This window comes from Rhipicephalus microplus, chromosome X (assembly GCF_043290135.1).
Source record: "Rhipicephalus microplus isolate Deutch F79 chromosome X, USDA_Rmic, whole genome shotgun sequence".
Taxonomy (NCBI): Eukaryota; Metazoa; Arthropoda; class Arachnida; order Ixodida; family Ixodidae; genus Rhipicephalus; species Rhipicephalus microplus.
This window is the reverse complement of record NC_134710.1, coordinates 213,722,456-213,745,251: the sequence shown is the minus strand read 5'-3', so window position 1 is coordinate 213,745,251 and position 22,796 is coordinate 213,722,456. Positions and strand designations below refer to the sequence as shown.

At 42.6% G+C, this 22,796-nt stretch overlaps 1 protein-coding gene and 1 long non-coding RNA gene across 4 annotated transcripts in view; one reads left to right on the top strand and one right to left on the bottom strand.

The window, feature by feature from the left end:
• Top3alpha (topoisomerase 3-alpha) overlaps positions 1-1,468 on the top strand; it is a 119,234-nt gene extending 117,766 nt beyond the window's left edge. Inside the window, exon 19 of one of the 2 annotated variants that reach the window (XM_075878575.1) lies at positions 1,257-1,468. In XM_075878575.1, the coding sequence (XP_075734690.1) occupies positions 1,257-1,312 (56 nt within the window). In that variant the 3' untranslated portion in view covers positions 1,313-1,468. The remainder of the gene's footprint in view (positions 1-1,256) is intronic. The other variant, XM_075878574.1, reaches the window with a different exon arrangement.
• On the bottom strand, positions 1,226-19,101 carry LOC142775959 (uncharacterized). 2 transcript variants are annotated; one of them, XR_012887183.1, is made up of 4 exons: positions 18,967-19,101; positions 17,279-17,376; positions 13,448-13,624; positions 1,226-1,443 (listed from the first exon to the last, which is right to left on the bottom strand). It is a non-coding gene; the product is annotated as an uncharacterized LOC142775959 (long non-coding RNA). The 2 variants fall into 2 exon arrangements; XR_012887182.1 differs by lacking the exon at positions 1,226-1,443 and adding an exon at positions 11,919-12,110.
• Between the last annotated feature and the right edge of the window lie 3,695 nt (positions 19,102-22,796).

Here is a 22,796-nt window from a genome sequence, read left to right as displayed (position 1 = left end):
ATATACGCTAAGGGAGCAGATAACACATCGGCCATGTATTTTATCGGCACAGGTTTTATTTCGTCGTACCCTGCTGCACATTTGTTTTTTATTTTCTTAATACTTTTTTCAACATCAGTGCATGTGACAGGGGTTAACAAAATTGTATTGGGAATACTATAATTATTTGACAACAGATATAGAACCTCACCATCGGTGTCATCTTGGGTGTCACAGCATGTTACGAAGTACTTCTTGAATGCTGTTGCTGCATTAACATTACTAAGGACACCCGCTTCTGTCTCTATGGAAGTTACATTGCTGCGAGGTTTGTGGCTCAGCAGGTCTCTGACCTCATCCTAGATTTTCCTTGGATCATTGCTTATTCTGCTGAAAACATCTGTGTAATAGTTTATTTTGGCCTGTTTCAACTCACAATTAGGTTGATTTCTGTACTTCTTGTATTCCTTTAGCATATTCATGTCGCGGGGCTTGACAAATGCATGGAACATGCGGTGTTTATTCTTTATTTTTTTATGCAAGGCATTTGAGATCCACGGTTTTCTTTTTTTTTTTTTTTTTTGCTCTGTTGTTTCTTCAGAACCTTCGGAAACTTGTGTTACTTGTGTGTGCCATCTCTAGTATAAAGGCACACATACAAAACATCGACGTGTTGTTGTGGTGACTCAGATATGCGCAATAATTGCTTTTTAATTGACAATCACTAAAGTATAAACGCTGAACCTTGAGCAATATTGGTGGGCGCTGCGTATGGGGTCGGCCGTTTGTCGTTAAGGGTAGACAAACAGACAAATGTGCAGACAGACAGACAGACCAAAGTTTTTCTGTCGAAGGTATCTAAGAAAACCTATCGTCTTTAAAAGGAGAAATGAGTGCAATGGTAGCCAGGAGCACAAATGTTTGTCTTTTGTGAGTGATTTGAGAAAAAAAGCAACGTTGGGATGACATCGTTTCGAAGATGAGATTTTGGAACCGAGGGATCAAAACATCACTCTGCAAAATGATCGCTGCAAAAACTGATTCCTGGAAACGGTGTCCAGTTGTCGCTTTTTAAATTACTGGCCCACTTTTCGTATATTTAAAATCTCGAGCACGGGAAACTGCATATAAAAAACCAAACACCTTCAATGCGCCTCCATAAAAAATAGGCGGTCAAATACCATCATCTCCTCACGGGATGCATAAAAAGGAATATAATTTTGATGTACTTATGCATAAAATGTTTTCAAGACAATAATTCTGGTCGATTTGCAAAGTTTGCAGCTCTCTACAGGCCAGCAGGCCGCAGCTCTTTACAGGCCGCAGCAGGTGATTGTTCATGGCTGTGGCTTCCAGACACCAACGGCGTCTTCCGGTGGCTTCAACCACGCGCTCGATGCACCATCCAGCCCCCCTAGTAGAGATCCGTGGAGCCATCAAGTCTACTAGAATGAGACTCTTGCTCTGAATGAAGAAAAGAGGTGTGGAGTAAACGAAAAACTGAAGTTTTCATTAAAAGCTACATAGTACTTAAGTGCTACGTCAGACTTGTGGGGCATCCTGTTTAGCGCCACATGTGTTGCTGTGACTCAATCAGCAACCTGTAGAAACAATCAATAAAAGACAGTATTTTGTAAATTAAGAATTCCATAACAAAACCTGCATCAAAAGCTGGCCATATTTAAAAGATTGTATTACATAAATGCACCCGACATTCGACACTTGCAGAACTATTCTCTACAAGAGTAAGAGTGATTAGGTAATGAGAGTTTGGCACTTTCTTTAATCTAGTGGTTGTAGGGCGGTCCGTCCTATGTACTGCTGACGCAGGAGCCTAGCTAATGTTTTAGCAGCACACAGTCATACCGCACACGATTAACGTCATCTATACGTAGCTTGTTTCATAGCAGCTACACGGGCTCAGGCGAATAAGACAACAGGCTATGTCAACAACAACACTTTATTGCTATACATTAGCAATGTTGCAAAGAGAGACTACAGGTAACAAGGGTAGACGCTTACACTTTAGACGTTGTTGTCCTTGGCTCGCAAGGGGTTCTGGGTTCAACCTTCTTCTTTCATCGCTGGTGCCAGAGAGAGTGTCTGGCTGTTGGCACGCTGGTTTTCTTCACTGTTTCGGTTTTCCTTCCCTGACGAGAATACGTTCCCAGGGAGGGGAAACCCATTCCATATGCCGGGAAAGGGAGATCGCGAGTGCCAGCGGCGGGGATGTTCCATCCCATCGCAAGAGGCTTTATTGACTCGTGTCTCCAAGGGACAGTCATATCCCCACAACTAGGCTGTCGTGCTGCCGTAAAAGGGAAAGGGTGGCTGGGCGCACTTGCTCCCCGACATCCTACCCCCCTGAAGAAGGCCCCCGAACGACAGAGACTGAAACATCAGAATATTTTGTTATTCAATATCGAGGAAGGCTAGGATGATCGGTCCCAATCCGTGCGCTCCTGCGGGTGGCCCTCTGCCGCAGGTGCGCCCATTTGTTGCCACTGCATCTAAAGTAGCTACCAACACTGTTGCCGTACCCACTTTCATCATGGCCAGTCATCACCACCGCTGTCACCTCCGCTGCCGTTACTGCCACTGCTGTCACCGCCGTTGTTGCCACCGTGGATCCGGTGCCCGTAGCACTCTGGTCTGAACCGCACCACGTTGACCCCCGCCACTCAGGTCGCTAGCGGTGACTGAGGGTTGCCAGTTGTTGACAGGTAATTGTTCAACACTGGCCCCAGGCTGTCCTCTCCAGCACAGTCTGGGCTGCAGCATCAGGTCACGGCTGCGCTGGTCTGGCATGCTCAGGAGTCTCATCTTCGGCGTGCCATGCCATGGCCTCGAGGTAGCAGAGGCCATAAGGGTACCGGACAACCACGGGTCAGCTAGGTAGGCTCGTCCTTGTGACAGTGGCTCCGAGGCAGCTGGCTCTCCCGGCTGGTCTGGCGGTTGGTCACCCTGGCGCCTCTTGCGTAAAGGCCCGGTGATGAGGGTGATGGGGTAGGTCAGAAGTGGCGTTGCTTGGTTGGGTGGGGCCGTGATGCCGACATGGATGGTGTTGGGTGGGTGATCCGTAGGCAGGAGCGTTTTTTTTGTCCGAGCTGTTCCGGCGGCACCTTTTTTCTTTTCGACTCTCCATTTGCTTGGTGAAAGTCGACACAGAAAAAAAAAGCAGCTTAACAATCGCACATGTGTTGCGCGCAAACACCTCGCGTCGAGCATATCAAACACAGCCTGCCGTGGAGAGTTGTTTCCGCCTGCTACGCAGGAAGTAACACGGTACTGGGATCCTAGCAAGGATTTTTTCGAATGCTGGGTGCATAGCTCCAATTCCCTTCCCAAACGCCACTCATAATTAGCCGGTAAGAATTCGCCACGGAACTCTTCTATCGTGCGGGCACGATGTCTGATTAGGCGGTACCATCGAGCCGCTTGCTCCGTGAGCGACATCAGTACCACGCGCTCGAGAAGTTCGGCGTCAGAGAGCCCCGTCGCCTGCTGATAGTGGAGCAACCTGTCGAGATACTCGTTGGCGCTCTTGCAGTCGTGGCAACCCGTGTAGGTAGGCATGTCTACCTTGACACGTGGTCGCACAGTCTGCACGGGGGCCTGTGCTGTGTTCTGCTGGGCGCTCGCCAGGCTTTGCATAACTGACAGCGCATTCTGTAAGAGTACCTCGCTCGGGGGCAAACTGTTGCCTGCAGACTCGCCTACAGCTGTGGCCTGTTTCGGAGCAACTAGTCGCGGCGCCTCTCTGTTGACGTCGCGAGGTGACGAAGTGCCTGGCGTGGCGCTTTCCGTCGTAGGCCATATCTCTTCTAACGCTGTCTTTGCACCTTCCTGGTCATCCCGCATGAAATGACCAAAATGTGCACTGTCAGAAAGTCCTAACAGTGCCCCCACGTTAGCCAAAGAATCGCCACTCTGTGAGGCGACATCAGGCAGCATTGACAAATCTTGTAATTCCAACATGCCTGTTGTCCTACATGTGGAGGAGTGTCGGTAGTTGCCCGCGTTGCCCAAAATTGTTATGTTGAGCGCCACATGTAGGGGGTCCATCCTATGTATGGCTGACGCAGAAGCCTAGCTAATGTTCCAGACGTACAATGTTGAACCATGCACAAATAACGTCCCCTATTCATAGCTTGTCTCATTGCGGCTACACGGGTTCAGGCGAATAAGGCAGCAGGCTAGGTCAACAACACTTTATTGCTATACGTTAGCAATAACACGTAAATGTCGCATAGAGAGACTGCGGGTAACAAGGGTAGGCGCTCACGTTTTCGTCGTTGTCGTCCTTGGCTCGCAGGAGGTTTCGGGTTCGTCTTCTTTTTTTCGTCGCCGGTGCCAGAGAGAGCGTCTGACTGTCGGCACGCTGGTTTTTTTACCATCCCGGTTTCCCTTATTTGACAAGAATACAATCCCTCACTGAGGGAGGGGAAACCTGTTCCATGTGCTGGGAAAGGGTGATTGAGAGCGCCGGCTGCGGGGGTGTTCCATCCCTTCTCAAGAGGCTTATCGACTTGTGTCTGAAGGGACAGTGATGTCCCCGCAACTAGTAGGCTGTCGTGCAGCCGTAAAAGGGAAAGGGTGACTGGGCACACATTCTACCCCACATGGTTTACCAAGGTCGTGAGCAAACTCTCTGCAAATGCTTTTAAACAACACTTGTAGAAGGGTGCCGTTTACACTTTGCCTACTTTGTGTACCTGTCCTTATATGCATGGTTTTCTATACTGTACCCTCTGTCACAAATCAGATATCTCTCAGTCAATAAAAAAGTGCCATCACACGTCACCACACGCATTCAATCAGCCGCTACTTGGCCGTGGTGGAGTGATGCCGCAGTTTTCATGATTGCCACGATTAATCTGGGTGCAGACTTTCAACTTTACACCGAAGATCACCACCTGGAAGTAGGATTGAATTTCATTGAGTCTGCGAGGATCCCTCATGCTCTTGTGGCGGCAGCAGCGATAGTGTCTGTACATGCACTTTTAATGATGGTGGTGAAAGCCATCGTCATTAACTGGTCTTTTGAAGCCTGGCTCCAACCGACTGAAAGCAAAGCGTTTTTTTTTACGGCATCTTGTTGCCGAATACTGTTTATGTATGTGCATGTTTATATTGTTAGTTTTTAATAACGCCATTTTCATTTTGGAGGAATCAAGCAGAGGGGCCACGTCATGAAGAGAATCGGGGAAGAGCAGTGAGAGCAGAGCCGTGCAAAGCCACTTAATCCGCTCCTGGAATACGGCACCCGTTCGAAGAGCAGGTGGGAGGGTACCAATGAGAAGGAATGTACCATGAGATCAATACCATCAAAGCCCCATAATTTTTTGTAGGACAGTGGCAGAACACGGGTGAAATCAGTCGCTTGCTTGTTTAACCGACGTCGATATTACCAGAGTCAAACTACACCTGGATGCTGTTATTGCCAATACGCTCTCCGGCAGAAGCAAGAAATCAAAACAAAATGAATGAGGAACATATCAAAATAGATGGCTCTCGGCGAATCACGGCTTAACTACATTTGTGATCATTGAGACAAATGGAAAGGAGCATTAGTATTATCGGCATCAAACAAAACACGAACAGCCGCAAGCATACGCGATTGTCTAGTGCGTCTCGTCGAGTAATCACCATGGCCATGCGCAGTGCTGCCAAATAAAATTGATGCGCACCTATCAATGGTGATGACTAGATGGAGCGCACTATACAGTTTCCAATACTTGTCACTATTTGCATTTAATTTAATGTCGATGGTACATGTATATGTCTTTCAGCTCCTGGAATTTTTCTTACTTGGTAAAGCTCAGTTCAGAGTATTAACAACATGAATGCATTCATAATATTATAATTCCCCATTGCAACTATGATTCCTGTATCTCTTTCATGCTATTTTACACGAGGCCCACCATTGCAGACAGGGGTGTAGGAGTCGACATGCTACAACATTACAATCACGTGATACCACCTTGCTTCACAGAACCTTGCTCAGACAGCTAGTCAGTAGCCCGAGCAGTGTTTTTCTCAGAGTTTACCCCTTCATGCAGCCTCCTTTCACAACCAGTTCTTCTGCACTGGCATCTAGAAACAACAAAAGCTAAGAAAGCATGACCAATGTTTTCGGTGGTGCTGTGTGCCACAATTTGTGCATCGCACATGAAATAGAGCAGAGTGCAATTTCACATTTATGGTTTTTTTTCCCAAGGATAATGAACACCACGACGCATGGCTGATAAAGCTAGCTTGGAAGGAGTAATTAGCCAAAGACCCATGCATGCACATCCGAGAAGGCGACTTTATCTGCGAACCGGTGACAGAAATGTCAATTTAGTGAGCGACATTGACTTCACACGTGGCTTCTTTATCTCTATCAGAAGAGGCAAACACCTTGAAGTCTTCGAAAAAAGAATTACTTCGGACATGCAATCCCTCATAGGCAACCCCAACCTACGCACGCTGATAAAAAAAAATGTTAGGGGGAAAGTACCAATATACAGAAAAAAACCAGTAGGGGCGACGCAGTTTGACCGAAGAAAGCAGTCTGTGAACAAGTTTGTCACTTACAAGGATAATAATGCAGTCTTGCAGAATAGCCTATACTTAGTTTTATCCTTTGGTCTTTCGATTCCCATATCTGCCCATGAAATCTCGCCGTAATCTTGGAGGCTGACATAATTGATGAGTTGGCAAAGAGCTTTTTGATCACAACTTTTCAACAATAAGACCGTGGACAACGCTTGCCCTTTCCTATTATCACAAGGGTTATGTACGTGCGGATGAACCAACGTTGTTTCAGCCAAACCGAAAGAAAATGAACATTTCAAGAGATCAGATCCGTGGCGAGGCTAGAAAGAAGGTTAGGGAGGTTCCACCTCCCACCGTGCGGATATTATTACGCTTGTGTATGTATATACATGTCCTTCAATAGCAGCGACGGCGTAGTGGTTAGAGTATCAGCCTCGCGTGCAAGAGGTTCGTGGTTCGAATCCCAGTGGCAAGCAGTTCCCAACTGTATTAAAAAAACAAATCCGCGTGATGATGGAATTGCATTAAGAGGTCTGGGGGGCGGCATCACCAGTGACCACCGCCGGCAACGCACTCCCTCACCAGAGAAGGATTGGCCCCCCTGGTGCAGCATTTGGCCACTACCTCCCACATGCATACATCAATTAACACATGGCCCTGAGTCCTCAGTGGCGGTCAGATCTGCAAAGCAGCAGAAGATGCTAAGAATCTTTTGGTCCGGACAAGCCGTCATTGGAACCTGACTTTGGCAACATTTAACACTAAAACCTTATCTAGTGAGACAAGCCTAGCTCTACTAGTCGTAGAGCTAGAGGGTGTTAAATGGGATGTAATAGGGCTCAGTGAGGTTAGGAGGACAGATGAGGCCTGTGCAGTGCTACAGAATGAGCACGTTCTTTGCTAGTATGGCTTGGCTGTCAGAAGAGAACTCAGCGTAGGGTTCCTTATCCACAGAAATTTAGCTGGTAACATAGAAGAATATAGCATTAATGAAAGCGTGATAGGTATCAATATTAAACTCAATAGGAATTAGCGAATGAAGGTGTTACAGGCTTACGTGCCTACATTCTTTCCATGATGACGCGCTAGTTGACAGCGTCTATGAGGACATGGAATCGGCAATGAGTAGGGTAAGAACACAGTATACTATACTGATGGGTGACTTCAATTCTAAGGAAGGGAAAAAGCAGGCTGGAGACCAGGCAGTAGGAAATTATGGCATTGGTACTAGAAATGCCAGAAGGGAGTTATTAGTAGGATTCATGGGATGCGATAATTTACAGATCTTGAATGCCTTCTACCAAATTAAAGGAACCGTAAGTGGACATGAAGGAGCCCTAATGGCAAAAGTAAGAAGGAAAGATAATGGCAAAAGTAAGAAGGAAAGAGACTTTATACTGAGTGCAAACCCAAGCATTGTGCAGGATGTCAAGTGCTTGGCAAGATAGGATGTAGTCCCCATAGATTGATAAGGTCTCAAATTTTCCTAGACTTGCAGAAGGAACGACAGAAACTGATACGCAAGAAGCCAATCAATGAGCTAGCACTGAGAAGAAATGTACAAGAATTCATAGTCTCGCTTCAGAACAGATACTCGGCTCTTATCGAGGAAACCAACCTTAGCATTGATGCAATGAATGACAATCTGACAAGTATCATTACCGAGTGTGCAGTATAAGTTGGAGGTACAGTAGTTGGACAGGACACTGGCACGCTGTCCTAGGAGACAAAGAATCTCATTACGAAATGTCAGAGCATAAAAGTCTCAAACACAACAGACAATAGAACTGGCAAAGCTTTCGAAGTTGATCAATATGCGTAAGGTATTCATGTAAGAAGGTATAACATGGAGAGAATTGAGCACGCTCTAAGGAACAAAGGAAGCATCAAAGAGAGGAAACTTGAGATACGCAAAAACCAGATGTATGCACTAAGAGACGAGGAAGGCAAAGTAACTACCAATATGGATAGGATAGTTAAAACAGCAGAGGAGCTTCACAGAGATCTGTACAGTAGCCGAGACAACCACTACCATAATGTAAGAACTAGCAGTAACCCAGATGTGATCCCGCCAGTAATGACAGAAGAAGTCAGAAATGCCTTGGAGTGAATGCAGAGAGGCAAAGCTGCTGGTGAGGTTCGGGTGACATCATACCTGCTGAAATATATAGGACAGATTGTGTTAGAAAAACTAGCCACCCTGTTCACGAAGTGTCTCCTGACGGGGAGGGAGCCATAATCTTGGAAGAATGCTAACATCATCCTAATACATAAAAAGGAGATGACAAGGGCTTGAAGAATTACAAGCCGATCAGCTCGCTCTCTGTCATATACCAGCTATATACAAAGGTAATTTCTAACAGAATTAAGACAACATTAGAATTCAATCAACCAAAGGAACATGCAGGATTTCGAACAGCCTAGTCAACAATCGGCCACATGTATACTATTAATCAAGTAATAGAGAAATGCTCAGAATATAGCCAACCACTATGCATATGGCCTTCATAGATTAGGAGGAGGCATTAGATTCAGTATAAATCTCAGCAGTCATGCAGATACTGCGGAATCAGGGCATCGACAAAGCATATATAAACATCCTGAAAGAAATCTACACAGGATCAACTGCCATCATAGTGCTTCATAAAGAAAGCAACAGAATACCAATCAAGAAGGGTGTAAGACAAGAGGATACAATCTCCCTAATGCTGTTTATCGCGTGCTTACAGGAGGTTTTCAGAAAGGGTTAGGGATAAGAGTTAATGGAAAGTATCCTGCACTTCGCTGATGACATTGCATTGCTGAGCAATTTAGGGGACGAATTGCAACTCATCAACTCACGATTACTGAATTAGACAAGAAAAGCAGGAAGTTAGGCCTAAAATTAATCTAATAGTGCACTTGAAGTTTTCAAATTAAGGTAATAGTGCACTTGAAATTGTAAAAGGCTACGTCTACTTAGGACAGGTAATTATTGTGGAGCTGGACCACGAGATTTAAGTAACTAGAAGAATAAGAATGAGGTGGAGCACAATTTGTAAGCACTCTCAAATCATGGCTAGTTGATTGCCACTATCCCTCAAGAGGAAGGTATCTAACACCTGCACCTTCCTGGTACTTACTTACGGAGCAGACATCTGGAGGCTTACAAATAGGGTTAAGCTTAATTTGAGGACGACGCAGCGAGCTATGGAAAGGAAAATGGTAGGTGTAACCTTAAAGGACAAGAAGAGAAGAGTGGATCAGGGAACAAACCGGGGTTAAGGATATCATAGCTGAAATCAAGAAGAAGAAATGGACATAGGCCAGGCATGTAGCGCGTGCGCAGGATAACCGCTAGTCATTAAGGATAACTGACTGGATTCCCAGAGAAGGCAAGGGGTTAGGAGGAGACAGAGAGTTAGGTGGGAAGATGAGGTTAGGAAGGTTGTGGGTACAAAATGACAGTAGCAAGTACAGGACCGAATCTACTAGTGGATCATGGGAGAGGCCTTTGTCGTGCAGGGAACGTAGTCAAACTGATGACGATGATACATGTGCACAGATACAAACATATGCCAGATGACCAATATAGAGAAGTCAGAACTCCAGAAATAGGTTTCTGTCTACTACCCAGGATATGTGGAAACAGGCTTAGACCAACCTATTTATCTTATTGCTTTTTACGGGCTTGTCTATGAGAAAGAGCCACAGGCTTCTTGCTCATATGAGCCGCATGTTCCCAGAATGCAAGGGCCCACATAATTATGATTGTGTTTCGTTTGTTGAAGGACAGGAGCACCATTTAGCCTCTGGCCTCAAGGGTGGTACTACAGGAGAAAAAGGTGAGGGATGGAGTGTTGAAACAGTTTGATGGCATGTCTTCAATGATTTTAAACCTGAACCTTTCACTGGGCGAGGGGCGTCAGCACGCCGTTTGGGCCCTCAGCAAGCCCCAGAGGGCATGTTGAGTAGACTCCGTTCGGCGCCCCCTCCAGAGTGATGCCTATGGCAAGGGACTCCCTTGCCCCGCCCCCCTGGTTAGGCCACTGACTCACAGCCTAGTTATGCAGTTTCATCACAGCAAATATAATAAGAGGTACACTCTACTTCTTTATACCAAAGTTGAATTTTATATGAAATAAGTTTATTATAACTGAAAGTTCATTATAAAAGTATAGTCTAGAACTACAGTAAAATCTCGTTAATTCAACCCCCATTAATTTGGAATTTTCATTAATTTGGCCACAGCGTCTGGTCCCGTCCAAAATGTACATTGTTCTATAACTGAAAACTTATTATTTTGCACAAATTCGGCCCTGCTTGGGTTAATTCGAACGCCCGACCGCGGTCGAGTTACGACAGGGAAGCAGCAGCGGATTCTTTAGGCCAAATCGACAGTGCACCTAAATAACTTTGGGATCGGATTGCAGCCTCTGAGATCCAATATTTTGTCCATGGGTAGTACATCTAGGACGCACCCCCCCCCCCCCCCCAAAAAAAGAAGCACACACACACGCACACACACACACACACACACACACACGCACACACACACACACACACACACACACACACACACACACACACACACACACACACACACACACACACACACACACACACACACACACAAGGTGGTTTAAACAACCAAAAAGGAAGGCAGTGAATCGCTACTGTCATCAGCAACAGGCAACCCATGGAGGAAGGAAAAACTAACAAGAGGCCATGACGTCATATTCGTGAAGCTGTTGCATCGCAAACATTCGCACTGCCTCCTAGTGGAGAAGCAGATAAATTCTTCGCGATTTCCGGCGAGCTGCCACCGCAACCATGGAGGAAGGTCGGAGAAGTGGTAGGTGTTCTCTGCCAGCGGGGAGTTAATTTACGAGTGCTGCTTCTTTTGTGCGTTTTTTAGGAAAGCTTTGCGATGTTCAGCTGTAGTGTATACTCGGTATGAATCGTGTGCACTGCCTGATGTACTTAGTGGCACTTTTCACGTATGTTCGCTTTACTGTTATGGTATTTGCATGCGGAGCTCTCAGCTGCATGCTCTGTTGGTTCTTACTCATTGTTTTAACTGAGGACACACGCAAACTTTCGTTTTTGCTGTTGTAGGCATCGTGTCGTGTTTTTAGAAGTTGTGTCGTTCATACGAAAGGACAACAAACTTTTCTTGTTACCGGACTAAGTGTGTATGTATTGTACACTGTGCGCTCACTGTGTGTTGTGCACGCGCTGGAATTACACACATTAGATGCATGATCGCGTATACAATACAGTGGTGCCTTCTTATCGACGTGAAGTACATCAACTACTAGGCTGGCGTTGCACAGAATAGCTACGAAGCAAGCTCTCAAAATCGCGCAATGCCACACTGAGACTATATACGAGCAAAGAAGTGTTAATCGGCCCGTGGATCGGGAAATCTGGCTAAGAAAAAAAAAGTCTTACGGCGAGTAGAACGTGTAAGCTACTGCCTGGTCAGTTTGAATACGATGATGCAGGGGCTGAATGATTTTAATTACGACACGTACCGGTACCAGCTTGACTAGCGGGAGCTAGTCAAGCTCTTTTAATACAGCTTTTACTCCCACTATCCTTCATGGAATCTGAAACATGAAAATAAAGATTGAATTAAAAGATTCAATTCAAGTGTGACTCCATGGGCTCCACCGCACAACTTGAATACGTAGCTTGTAGTGAAAGCAAATAACATCTCAAATATAGTTATTTTTGATTCGACAAGGCACAGTTCGTGCTTTTAGTACTGCAAATAAAACATCAGAGAGATTCCAACGAATTACAATATGCAGTGTATATCAGGTTTGCCTGAGGTCAAGGAATCAAAAAAACCTAGGGCTGTTCACAGGAAAATGGAGATCAGTAAGGTAGTTTAATCTTCAGGGGCACTCTAAATTAAGCATACATGAATGCAGGCATAGGTGTATTTTGTTTACACTAGGTACAATGCTCCAGATTAGAGGATTAAATATTTGCTTTATAATATAGGTCCTGGTAACTGCTTCAAAAGGTTGATTGCTTCTCTAAAAAGATGCTTTAGCTGCTCAGAAAACTGTGCCAAAGTGACTTTGGCTTTTAATATCACTGGTGATATCTTGCTTGTGTGAAAATAATATATCTTTCATGTACAGATATAAATCGATATGCCCAGCAGCAATGGGTGCAGTCTTTTGTTTATTTCTCCTGCTGCAAGCTTTAACCACAGCTGCATGAGTGTTTCATTTTGTAACGTAAAAAGTAACACATTTAAAGCTAAAATTCTCATTTTATTATTTTTCCCTTTCACTACCGAGCTGGGCACCCTTAAGTTGGTAACTGTTCCTATATAGGTGGCCTATTGAACATGTTGGGCACCTGAAGAGCAACACTTGTGCTACATCTCTACGGCTTACCCCATTCACCAAAACAGGAATTGATATTCGTGGTGCTACTGGCCACCACATTCCATCTGACGCTTCAAAACTCTGGCCTTAGCTCTCCAGTTGCTTGCTGCAGAACACATAACGATGGCTGGAAACGTTTTGCAGTAGAGGGCAACTAGCCAGTGAATTAGTACAAAGCCACTGCCAGAAACTGAACATGGCAGCATTGAATGCACCGGTACTCTCTTGGGCAAGGTTAGAGTAACAGATGCACTCAAGGGAGCATTAACATGCGCTAATAGGAAGCATTAACTTGATTGCCTTTGTGATGAGGTTTTGAAAACTGAGGCATTCAGAGTACTGCCTAATGGGCATGTTGGCACTGGGGAGCTGACATGGTAACCTCAGACAAGGCGGGGTGAGCTACGACGACCTGTGGGATTCTGTGGTGTGTTTCGGTTTCTGTTTTATTGTTGCCAGTTTTATGTTAAGTATTTTTGCCCTCATGTAGCACTACTCTGTGTATATTTGCGCGGCATTGTATATAATAAAAGAGTTCTTACTTGGCTACCGGCTGCTGCGTACTCCTTGTCGGCTGGCGCTTCAGCGCCTTGCCCTTTGTTCTCCGTACGGCGCGCCCGCCGCACGATAGTACAGGTTCTCCAAAAGGGCTCCACCAGGGATTAACCATGTAGCCTCTTTGAAGTTTATTATTCCTCCATAATAAGCCTGTTTGCCCCCTGATGAGAAACAATATATTGTGGGCTGGTTATGTATTTCCAAGGATATTATGGACAACACTGATTAAATCTTCTGTACAATGCACTAATAACTAAAAAAGAGGAGCAAGTGCCTTGGTGAAACAAAATAGGAAAGAAATCGAAAGTAGTACAGGCATACACTTCAATGTCCAGTCATGACAATGATGAAGTACACCAGTTTAAGAGAATGTTCAATTGGCAGTGAAAAAGGCATGAGCCCGATGTGCCATGGTCATTGAAGACTTGAATAGAAAAGTATGAAGACAAAGAGAAGGACAACAAGCAGTTGGTAATGTTGGTATCAGTAGCACCAGAGATGCTGAAATAAAATAGGACCAATGCTGAAATTTAGCTGTACTTTGTATTTTATTATTACCTTTTTCAGGAATCATAAAAATTTAATGTGGACATGGACAGGCCTTAAGGTGAAAGCAAAAAATAAAACAGATTAAACTATATGTGATGACCATGCCCAGGCATTATGCAGAAAAAAAAGAGTAATTAGCACAATAAAGCATAGTGATCATAGTTTAGTGAGGATGACCTTAAGAAAACATGCAAAAAAATATTACTATGAAACAGGTTTACACAGATACAGTGAGGGTAAAACCAGGCGAATTTAGGATTGCTCTCAAGGACACAAACAGTGCTTTAAAACAACGAGGAGGTATGGAGGAAGTGAGTAGAACATTAATTAAACCGATTCTGGAAGCAGAAATTGAAATAGAAGCTAAAACACAAAACAAGAAGTGAGCAACCTTTCTTTAGAGCAGAAGACACTCTATAAGAAAGGACAAAAGACGAAGGCATATATCACATCATTAGGCTTAAGAGAAGTTTTCGAACTATCAAAGCTTGTCAACAAGAATAAACTCTGTGTCGTACAGAATCATTTTAAAACTTGAGTAAGGGTGGTTATCTAATCTTTATTGAAATCCAAGTCGATTGGAACAATGCAGTTCCACAGGTAGCTACTGATGAGGTTAATAAAGCTGCATGCAACATATAACCTGAAGGAGTTACTGGAGACGACCTCATAACAGTTGATTTGATTAAAGACCGAGGGAATTCATAATATAAACTTATTGTGACTCCGCACACCACGTAGTCAGGTGTACCAGTGAGCTAAAAAAAAAACAAGATTACAGTAATAAACAAAAAAGGGTAAGTTCCTTTTTATAGTGTTCAAATATTTGCAAAGTTAATGTAAAACAAAATAAAAAAACACACAAGAGGCCAAGTTGGCTTCTGAAAAGGGTTCTGTTCAAGGGATTACTGATATCACTTAGGCCTGTATTCACAAACCAACCTCAACCTTACCTCGAGTTTTCCTTATCGATTTTGAGCCTTTATTGCGCTTTATATACAAAGTAGGCCCGTATGCATGAACAAATCTTGTTGTCATCTTTTACCCTGTTACCATTTCTGTGCCCTTATAACACACGTAGAGAGTACAGGAACGTGAGGAAAATATATTGTAGTAAGACGGTAAGTTGGGCCAGTCCTTCCTCCTTTCCTGTCCTGTATTTTTTCTGGTGTTGCGCTGTAAGTAAGTTCACGACGTGAGGAAAACATGAGGTAAAGCCAAGGCTGGTTTGTGAATACGGGTCTCAGGAATTCAAAAATCTGCTGCTTGCATATACTATAAAATTTAATGGCATTCGACTCAACAGATACCAGCAGTCATACATAACCATTGAGATGTCAAAAAATACCTGGAGCATGTGTGAATAGCCTCAGCGGACATCTACAATAAAAACAACTCCATAGTTACCCTGCTTCTTCACAAGAAAAGCAATAAAATTAAATTTGAGAAATGTATCTTATTAGCAGCTATAATCTCAATAATATATTTAATTCATTACCCCCTGTGGGCTTTCATAAATTATTCAAACAGGTGATTTGAAAAGAAATAGAGATGATCAGGAATGAAGAATATGAAATGAACATACAATACAACAAATGAAGAAATAATAAAATGAATAAAAAATAGGATTATGTGTACAACAATCCTAAAATATTGGTCATAAGATATTCCTTCACTAATTGCTTTTTCTGCAACAGCCAACATCTGTGTAAACATCAATTGTGACAGCAATTAAAAAAGTTAAATTAAATTTCAAATTAGTGAAGACAGACAGTTGGGTCGAAGGAGAAAATTGGAGCTATTCTGTGAAGAGCAAATTGCCTCTATATTTGTAATGTTTTTCATAACATAACTTTAAATTATATATATAATATATATATATATATATATATATATATATATATGTTTTTCACAACATAACTTGCAAAAAATTATCTGAGCAATTTACTTTAGAAACTAAATGCATATTTGAAAAAAGTGAGAACTCTATGAATTATCCACTCATTAGTTCCAATTAACATCGCCATTAAGAAAGATAGGTCCCCCGAGACATTATCTTAAAGTATGCTTTCAGAAATAAAGTATACAGCAAGGGGTTTTCTTTTTTTAGCAGTGAATTTGTTACCTAGTCATTTCGATATCCTAGTGGACTACCTTGACCATAAAGCTTGTGAATAAGTTTTGTTTCTATAAAATATTTTTGGAAGGCGAACCCTAGTATTCAGGCACATATGACAAATAAGAAATGTACATAGATATAAGGGCTGTAGAGGTAAAACATTACGAAGTATGACTGGGCACAATGTGACTCTTCACAAAGAAAAAAACACCAAGTGTGGACTATGAAGTTTCTAGTGACATGCGTCTAGGTTCTGTTTAAGCAGGTTGCCAGAAGGACTTTTTTATTTAATATACTACAAATCGGCAAGTCGTGTAAGTAATTGCAGAATGCTAGGTCACTCCAAACATGAGCCCCAAAAAGGGCAAGAAATCTGCTAACCAGATTTTATTGATTACTTGAATAACCATTGCCCTTTTGAGTCTATTAGAGCACTGTGAATATTCTATGAACTGTGTTCGATCCTTTCAAAATGGGACTATTGTATGCTCCATAAAATATGCATTATCTTTATAGGAGTAAATGCTGATGCTGTTTCACAGAAGCATCTCGTACTTGAGAAAGCAAAAACAGAAGAGCCTGCTCAAAGAGTCAATTGCTTTGTATTCTGATGGAAAAATGCTTTTTTTTGCAGCACTTATTGTTTCTTATGGAGCCGTTCTCATTTCTGAAGAATGTACGTGAGATGCGAAATTATTAAGGATGAAGGCCTGAAACATCTAGCATTACATTCAGTGGTGATTAAAAGTATATTAATATACTAAATTTGAATAAACCTAGTTCATGAATGAATTTGTGGTGAAGTTTGATTTAGATGGATGCAGTAGAGTCACCTTAGTTTTGTTTCAACAGCACAAATGGCTGCACAATCTTATTTGTTAAACTACGCGCTATGTAATTCATGGCATCGATATAAATCACTTGCATCATCCAGTTGACAAACTCTTAGCATGATTATGCTCGCAAGATGTTTCTAAGCAAAACGGCACATTAAAGAAGTGGCGGAAGCATCCCATAAAGGAATGAATTGTGAATTGCTTGATTGGAACTGAAGAAAAGTTTTAGCTACATAGGAGAGTTCATAATGAAACATAACATATCCAATTTCTAGAGATGAAATTTTTTACAACTCAGAATGAATACTCACTTTCACTACATATCTTGAAGATCTTTAAGATCTACGTATCTGAAGATCTTGAAGTGGTGGAAATTTACATCGAACTTGGAGAGAGAAAACATTTTTTTCTGAAAAAAATAGTTTGGTAACACATTTCTTTCGGCATATAAAGTGCCACTAAAAAAAAAACAAGTGTCAAGTGTTCAGCTGGGGTTAGTTCGCAATCACTAGAGAAAGCACTTTCTTAAAAGAGGTGTTCTTATCTGAGTTAATTAATACTTGAACATTATTTTGAATTAGATTGATCCAATTTAATGTGTGCATTGTTGCTCACTCTCCTTGCCCCCGATTTTTTACAATGAAGTGCTCTTTAACCAGAATCTGTATACTCACATGCTTAAGTAGGCTATTTTAAAATAGGATATGGAAAGTGTTACATAACCATGTGTGGCTCACACGCTGAACTGATGAGTGCGAATGCTATGTCTTGAAAATCTCGTGCCATACCCAGAATGCAAACTATAAACCAAAATCCTGATTCTAATGTGGAACCACAGTTAGTGTGAGTGGTATATGTCACAAACAGTATATAATAAACACGACTGAGTTTTTGGAGATGAGTATTGCAGGAAGTCTTAGTTGAAGTAAATATTGATAAATCTGACAAAATATGGTAAAAATTTTGCTTTGTTTTCTTGTTTGAGGAGGGCAGGAGGGGGGCCAGCCCCATACATTAACATAATATGTATGGCGACGATAGGAGGGGGCAAAGCCAGCCCTATACACTGACACAATGTGCGGGGGGGGGGGGGGGGCACTGTGACCAAGCTCCCCCCTTCCACCCTTGAAGGGGAACCCTGCACACAGCTATGGTTTAAAGAGAAACTTGTCATAATCACAGCACAGCTACGTAATGCAGGGCAAACCTGCATATATGGAACGAATTTCCTTTCGTTTTCTGAAAAAAACTAAGACGCTGCGCTCTTGTGCTTTGTGTTGTTAACAATTGGTCCTCGCATTGCAATCTCGTAGCCTCCGGTCCGATGTAATCATCATCTTCAGCTAATAGATAGCGGATAGAACTACAGTTAGAATGTTGACCCTGGGATCTAAGCTAAACAAAACAATAAACATGTTTTCTCAAGTCAGGAAGCAGTACTTTCCGGGTAATCACTGTTGCTTTTTGCTGCAGTTTAGTGCAACAAAGTGAGCATTTGCAGGGTTTTAAAGGTTTAGCTATTCAACTTCAGTTATAAATATACGCGGCCGCAACTAAACTTTAAAAAAAAGACGAATCTCCAGAAAGTTTCTTTTGAGAGAAACGTTATCGCATTGTAATCATAATTGTCTTGTAAATATCATAGTTGTCTTGCAGTTATCTATATTAAAATGAACTTAAGACACATCCTTTTGCCAGTTCTTTTTTTTTCATGACTGCGATACGATAGCAGCAGATATGCGGTAAAGTTACTGATATTGGGGTGGGAAGAACCCTACAGGTCGAATGGGAGTCCTAGAACTGAGAGAAGGCACAGTGGTGGTGGTTTTCTAGATGAGAATTTATTGGCGTCTTTTTCGGCGTAGACGCCGGAGATGCGCAATTAGTGATGGTGTTTTTTTCATAACAAGCTTGGGAAACACATGTTCGAAGTGATAATAGTTTACCCAAGGCTGCGACTCGCAAATGATATTCACTGTGCTTGGCAAAGTGTACATACCGGACAGATGACTTGCAGAACTAGCGCAAATAGAACTTGACGAGCGTGGTGTTCACAATGAAACCGTACAAAGTGATATTTCCGTTTGGGAAGTTTCAGACTAGTCATTTTGGAACAGGCGCGTCGCGTAGCAAGGTCGCGTGTGCCGCGTGTACACTGCGTGTGCCGCGAGTATAATTTTAAAACAGTATTACAACGAACACTGCACGCTAACGTGCTATAAAAGCCTTGAAAATTTTTTATTTTACGCAGTCTTAAACAATAAAACAAAACTTATTACTTATTTAGTTTGCTCAAAATAAAGGCAACCATGTGCTTAATTATTCATTAAAACTAGGCAACATTGAAACAAATTGAAAATTTTGCAGAAAATTAAGCACAAGTTATAAATTAATATTGTTTCCAGTGTATAATTATTGTGGTAGTACCAAGAGTTTTATATTGTCAATTAGCTGTATTTTGTGAACATTAAAATCTGGCAACTACAAAACATCGAAGTTTGCGCACATTGTTAGTAATGCATTCGGTAATATCTTTGTATGTGCGTTATTGCCTAGCGGTAATTATTCTCCTAAAACTGAAAATGTTGTGCAACAAGTCTGTTTTTTTTAGGTAAATTGGCGACAAAAATGTCGCTTAACATCCCTTGACCATGTAATGGTGGTTTCGTTTCTGTGGTTTAAAAGGCGTTGTGGCGAAAGTTGGCAAGAGCATGATCGCGTTCCTTTGACTTCGACGACATCTGACGAACCTGGGATAAATTTTCCCGGCGCTGCGATACGTACGATTCCTTTTCACGGAACTATAAGGTTGATCAAACTGCAGCAAAAAGCGTTATCGCCGATTACCGAAGCGGCATTCCCAAGCAGACGACCAAACGTCACTGCTTGTTCGTGACAATGATGGCAGTGGGGCCAGTTCTGAATTCGGGTACCTGCATGTGCCACGCGTGCTTTTATGGCAGTTGCCGCCCGCTTACTTTCAAAGTGAGTGGGATGCATTGTTTTTTGCTCAGACGCTCGTACATTTGGGAAATCATCGAAGTGTGCTGGGCTTTTCGGTTTCGCATTCAGCAGTGAAAGCGAAACCAGCCGGTATTTCACAAGTGGCGGGTTTTTGGAATTCCCAAAGCGCCAATGCGCTGTTCGCAGGAGGGACTTTGATCCTCCTGTGTGAACCGACCACCTGCCTTATCTGACAAAACAAATGAGAAAATAAACAAACGAATAAATAAATGTATAAAAGTTAATTATTACATTAATTTTTACATAGTTATTATCTTCCACGACTGCCGTAAGTAATGCCATAGGTGGCGAGTAAATATAGCGCAGCACCCTTATTGCTTATTTTCGGACGCGTTTCTTGAAGCACTGTGCGGATATAAAAGCTTTGCGAAGAATAGGAAGGCGGATAACTCGTGTTTCTACACTGGTGACAGCTGACAGTACACTCAGCAGGCAGCAAGGGGGAAGGCCGGGAGATGCAAGGGAGCTTTTATACTAACTCTTTTCTTGGAATATATCTCCAAGTTGTATAGTTGACACGACAGGTGGTTGGGCCTGAGGGACATTATTCTGGGGAAAATGGGACGTAAATTGGCACCATCATTGTTTATGAGTTTTGAGTGGCAAATGTCATTACAGAATTTACAGAAGAGGATAACTGTACGGCATCAACAAACCTTTATTACAAGCATTTTGTTCACGGCGGGCTTAATGGACTTATTCCAGAAAATAGAAGCGCATGACGATTTTTGTTTGTACTCCCGAGCGCTCCACCTGAACCTAATATATTAGCTCGTGGACGACGCACGTCTTCTTCGCTCATTCGGTCGCACGTCGGATAAGACGTTTCGTAAATGCGTGTGATCGGCAGGGATTGGGGAAGGGGGTACGATCTGCGGCATATTAGGTCTATAATCTGTACTTGTTCTTTTCTTTTGTCATATTAAAAGCACCATACTCTGCATTTCACTGGTCTTTACGACGTGTATGCCGTTTAATTCCTCTTTCGACTGTTCAACAGTTGATGCTTTGCATCCGCACTGAATGTCTTCTTGCACCTTGCACCAGCGCACCTCAGTCATCTTGCAAGCAATCCTGAAATTAATACAACTGAGCAGTTGAGGGCAAGATATGGTACGGGATTTACTGGTGATGACGCTGAAAGCGGGCGGCGACAACCGGCATGTGCGAATGTCACAGGGCAGGTCACAACAGCTCACGCTCGGCTCTTCTGGCTAAGGGGGCGGCTCATTTCGGCACATTGTTGTTCTTCCTCCTTACACCATGAACAATAGAAGGTCAGTGCTGTTTCATAACTTAACAGTGTTAGAACGATACCCTAAAACATTTCTAGGCGATGGTTGTAGATGCTTAGGGAATTTTTTTAAACAGTTGGACATTCTATTCCTAATCACGCATATTCATGTTCTGGAAGAGCGTACTGTTTGACGTATTGTTGGCGTATTGTTTGACGAAAGGTTTGGGAGAACTCAAGTGTCTAGATATTCTTTAATAATCAATCAATCAATCAATCAATCAACCAATCAATCAATCAATCAATCAATCAATTTAATCAATCAATCAATCATTTATTTAGCGTGCCCTGGAACAACAGTGAGGTCTTTGTGAAGGCACATGTGAAAATAAAACAAGACAAACAACAATAAAATAAGTCAATATTCGGAAAATTTAAATGAAAAGTCAAAACACACGGAAAAAAATTGGCGTAAAGTGGGAAGAACAAAAAAACAAGATGAGGATCATAGAAAGGAAGTGAAAAATTCAGGGCAATAAACACAACTATGTAGAACCCTTCATGAAAGACGGAAAAGGGAGGAACTGTAGGTTGTGAAAAACTATTTTCAGACAGCGCAGAGCTGAGAAAAAAAAACAATGACAATGGACTGTGAAAAACATTAAGGTCATGAAAGTTAACTTTATAGAGACTTTGCATTTCGTGAACAGTAGAGTGTTGAAAGGAATTGACAGGTACATGAAATGGTCGATTCTCTCTGGTTAAATTACGCGGAATTCGAAAATTTACACAATTTTACACGCCCATTATACAGGCCCATCCATGAGCAGGCCGAAAGTGCCGTGAGGCCATCTTGGAGTCATCACAATAACGTTTTCACCCTACCCCTTTGTCGCCCACGAGGGGGTTGGTTCCTTCGTTCTGGGTTAACAGAAACTAGAAGTGCTCGGTAATCTCAGGCGCCTGTGTGATTCGCTGGGTGCCGTGCGGGCACATGGCCGTGTCTATGTGGTCAGGGTTGATCCGGTACTACGCTTTGACTGAGTGCCGTCAAAGCAAATGCTATATACGGAAGCAAACTCAGCGCAGTGGCTGGCATGCCTCCCCAAGCTTACCGCACAAAGTAAATAAAAGTAGTAAACTAAAACTGCCGCGCAACTACTTCTTACCACGGTCCTACAACTCTGTACATTGCGAAAAATTATTTTAAAACAGCACAGAGCTGAGACACAAACAATGGCAGTGGACTGTGAAAAACGTCTAGATCATGAAAGTTAACATTATAGAGACTTTGTATTCTTGAACAGTAGAGTGTTGAAAGAAGTGGGCAGGTACATGAAATGGTTGATTCTCTCTGGTTAAATTACGCCAAATTCGAAAATTTACACAACGGAGAAGTAAAGGGCAGGATATCATTCCGTGAACTAGTTTATAAATAAATAATAGGTCAGCGCGATTTCGTCTGCAGTGAAGTGATGGCAATAAAATGCTAATAATAATTATCTGGCAGTGCTGGAAGGAGATCCATAATCATTTCTCGAAAACGATTATTGTAAATGCTTATGAATTTT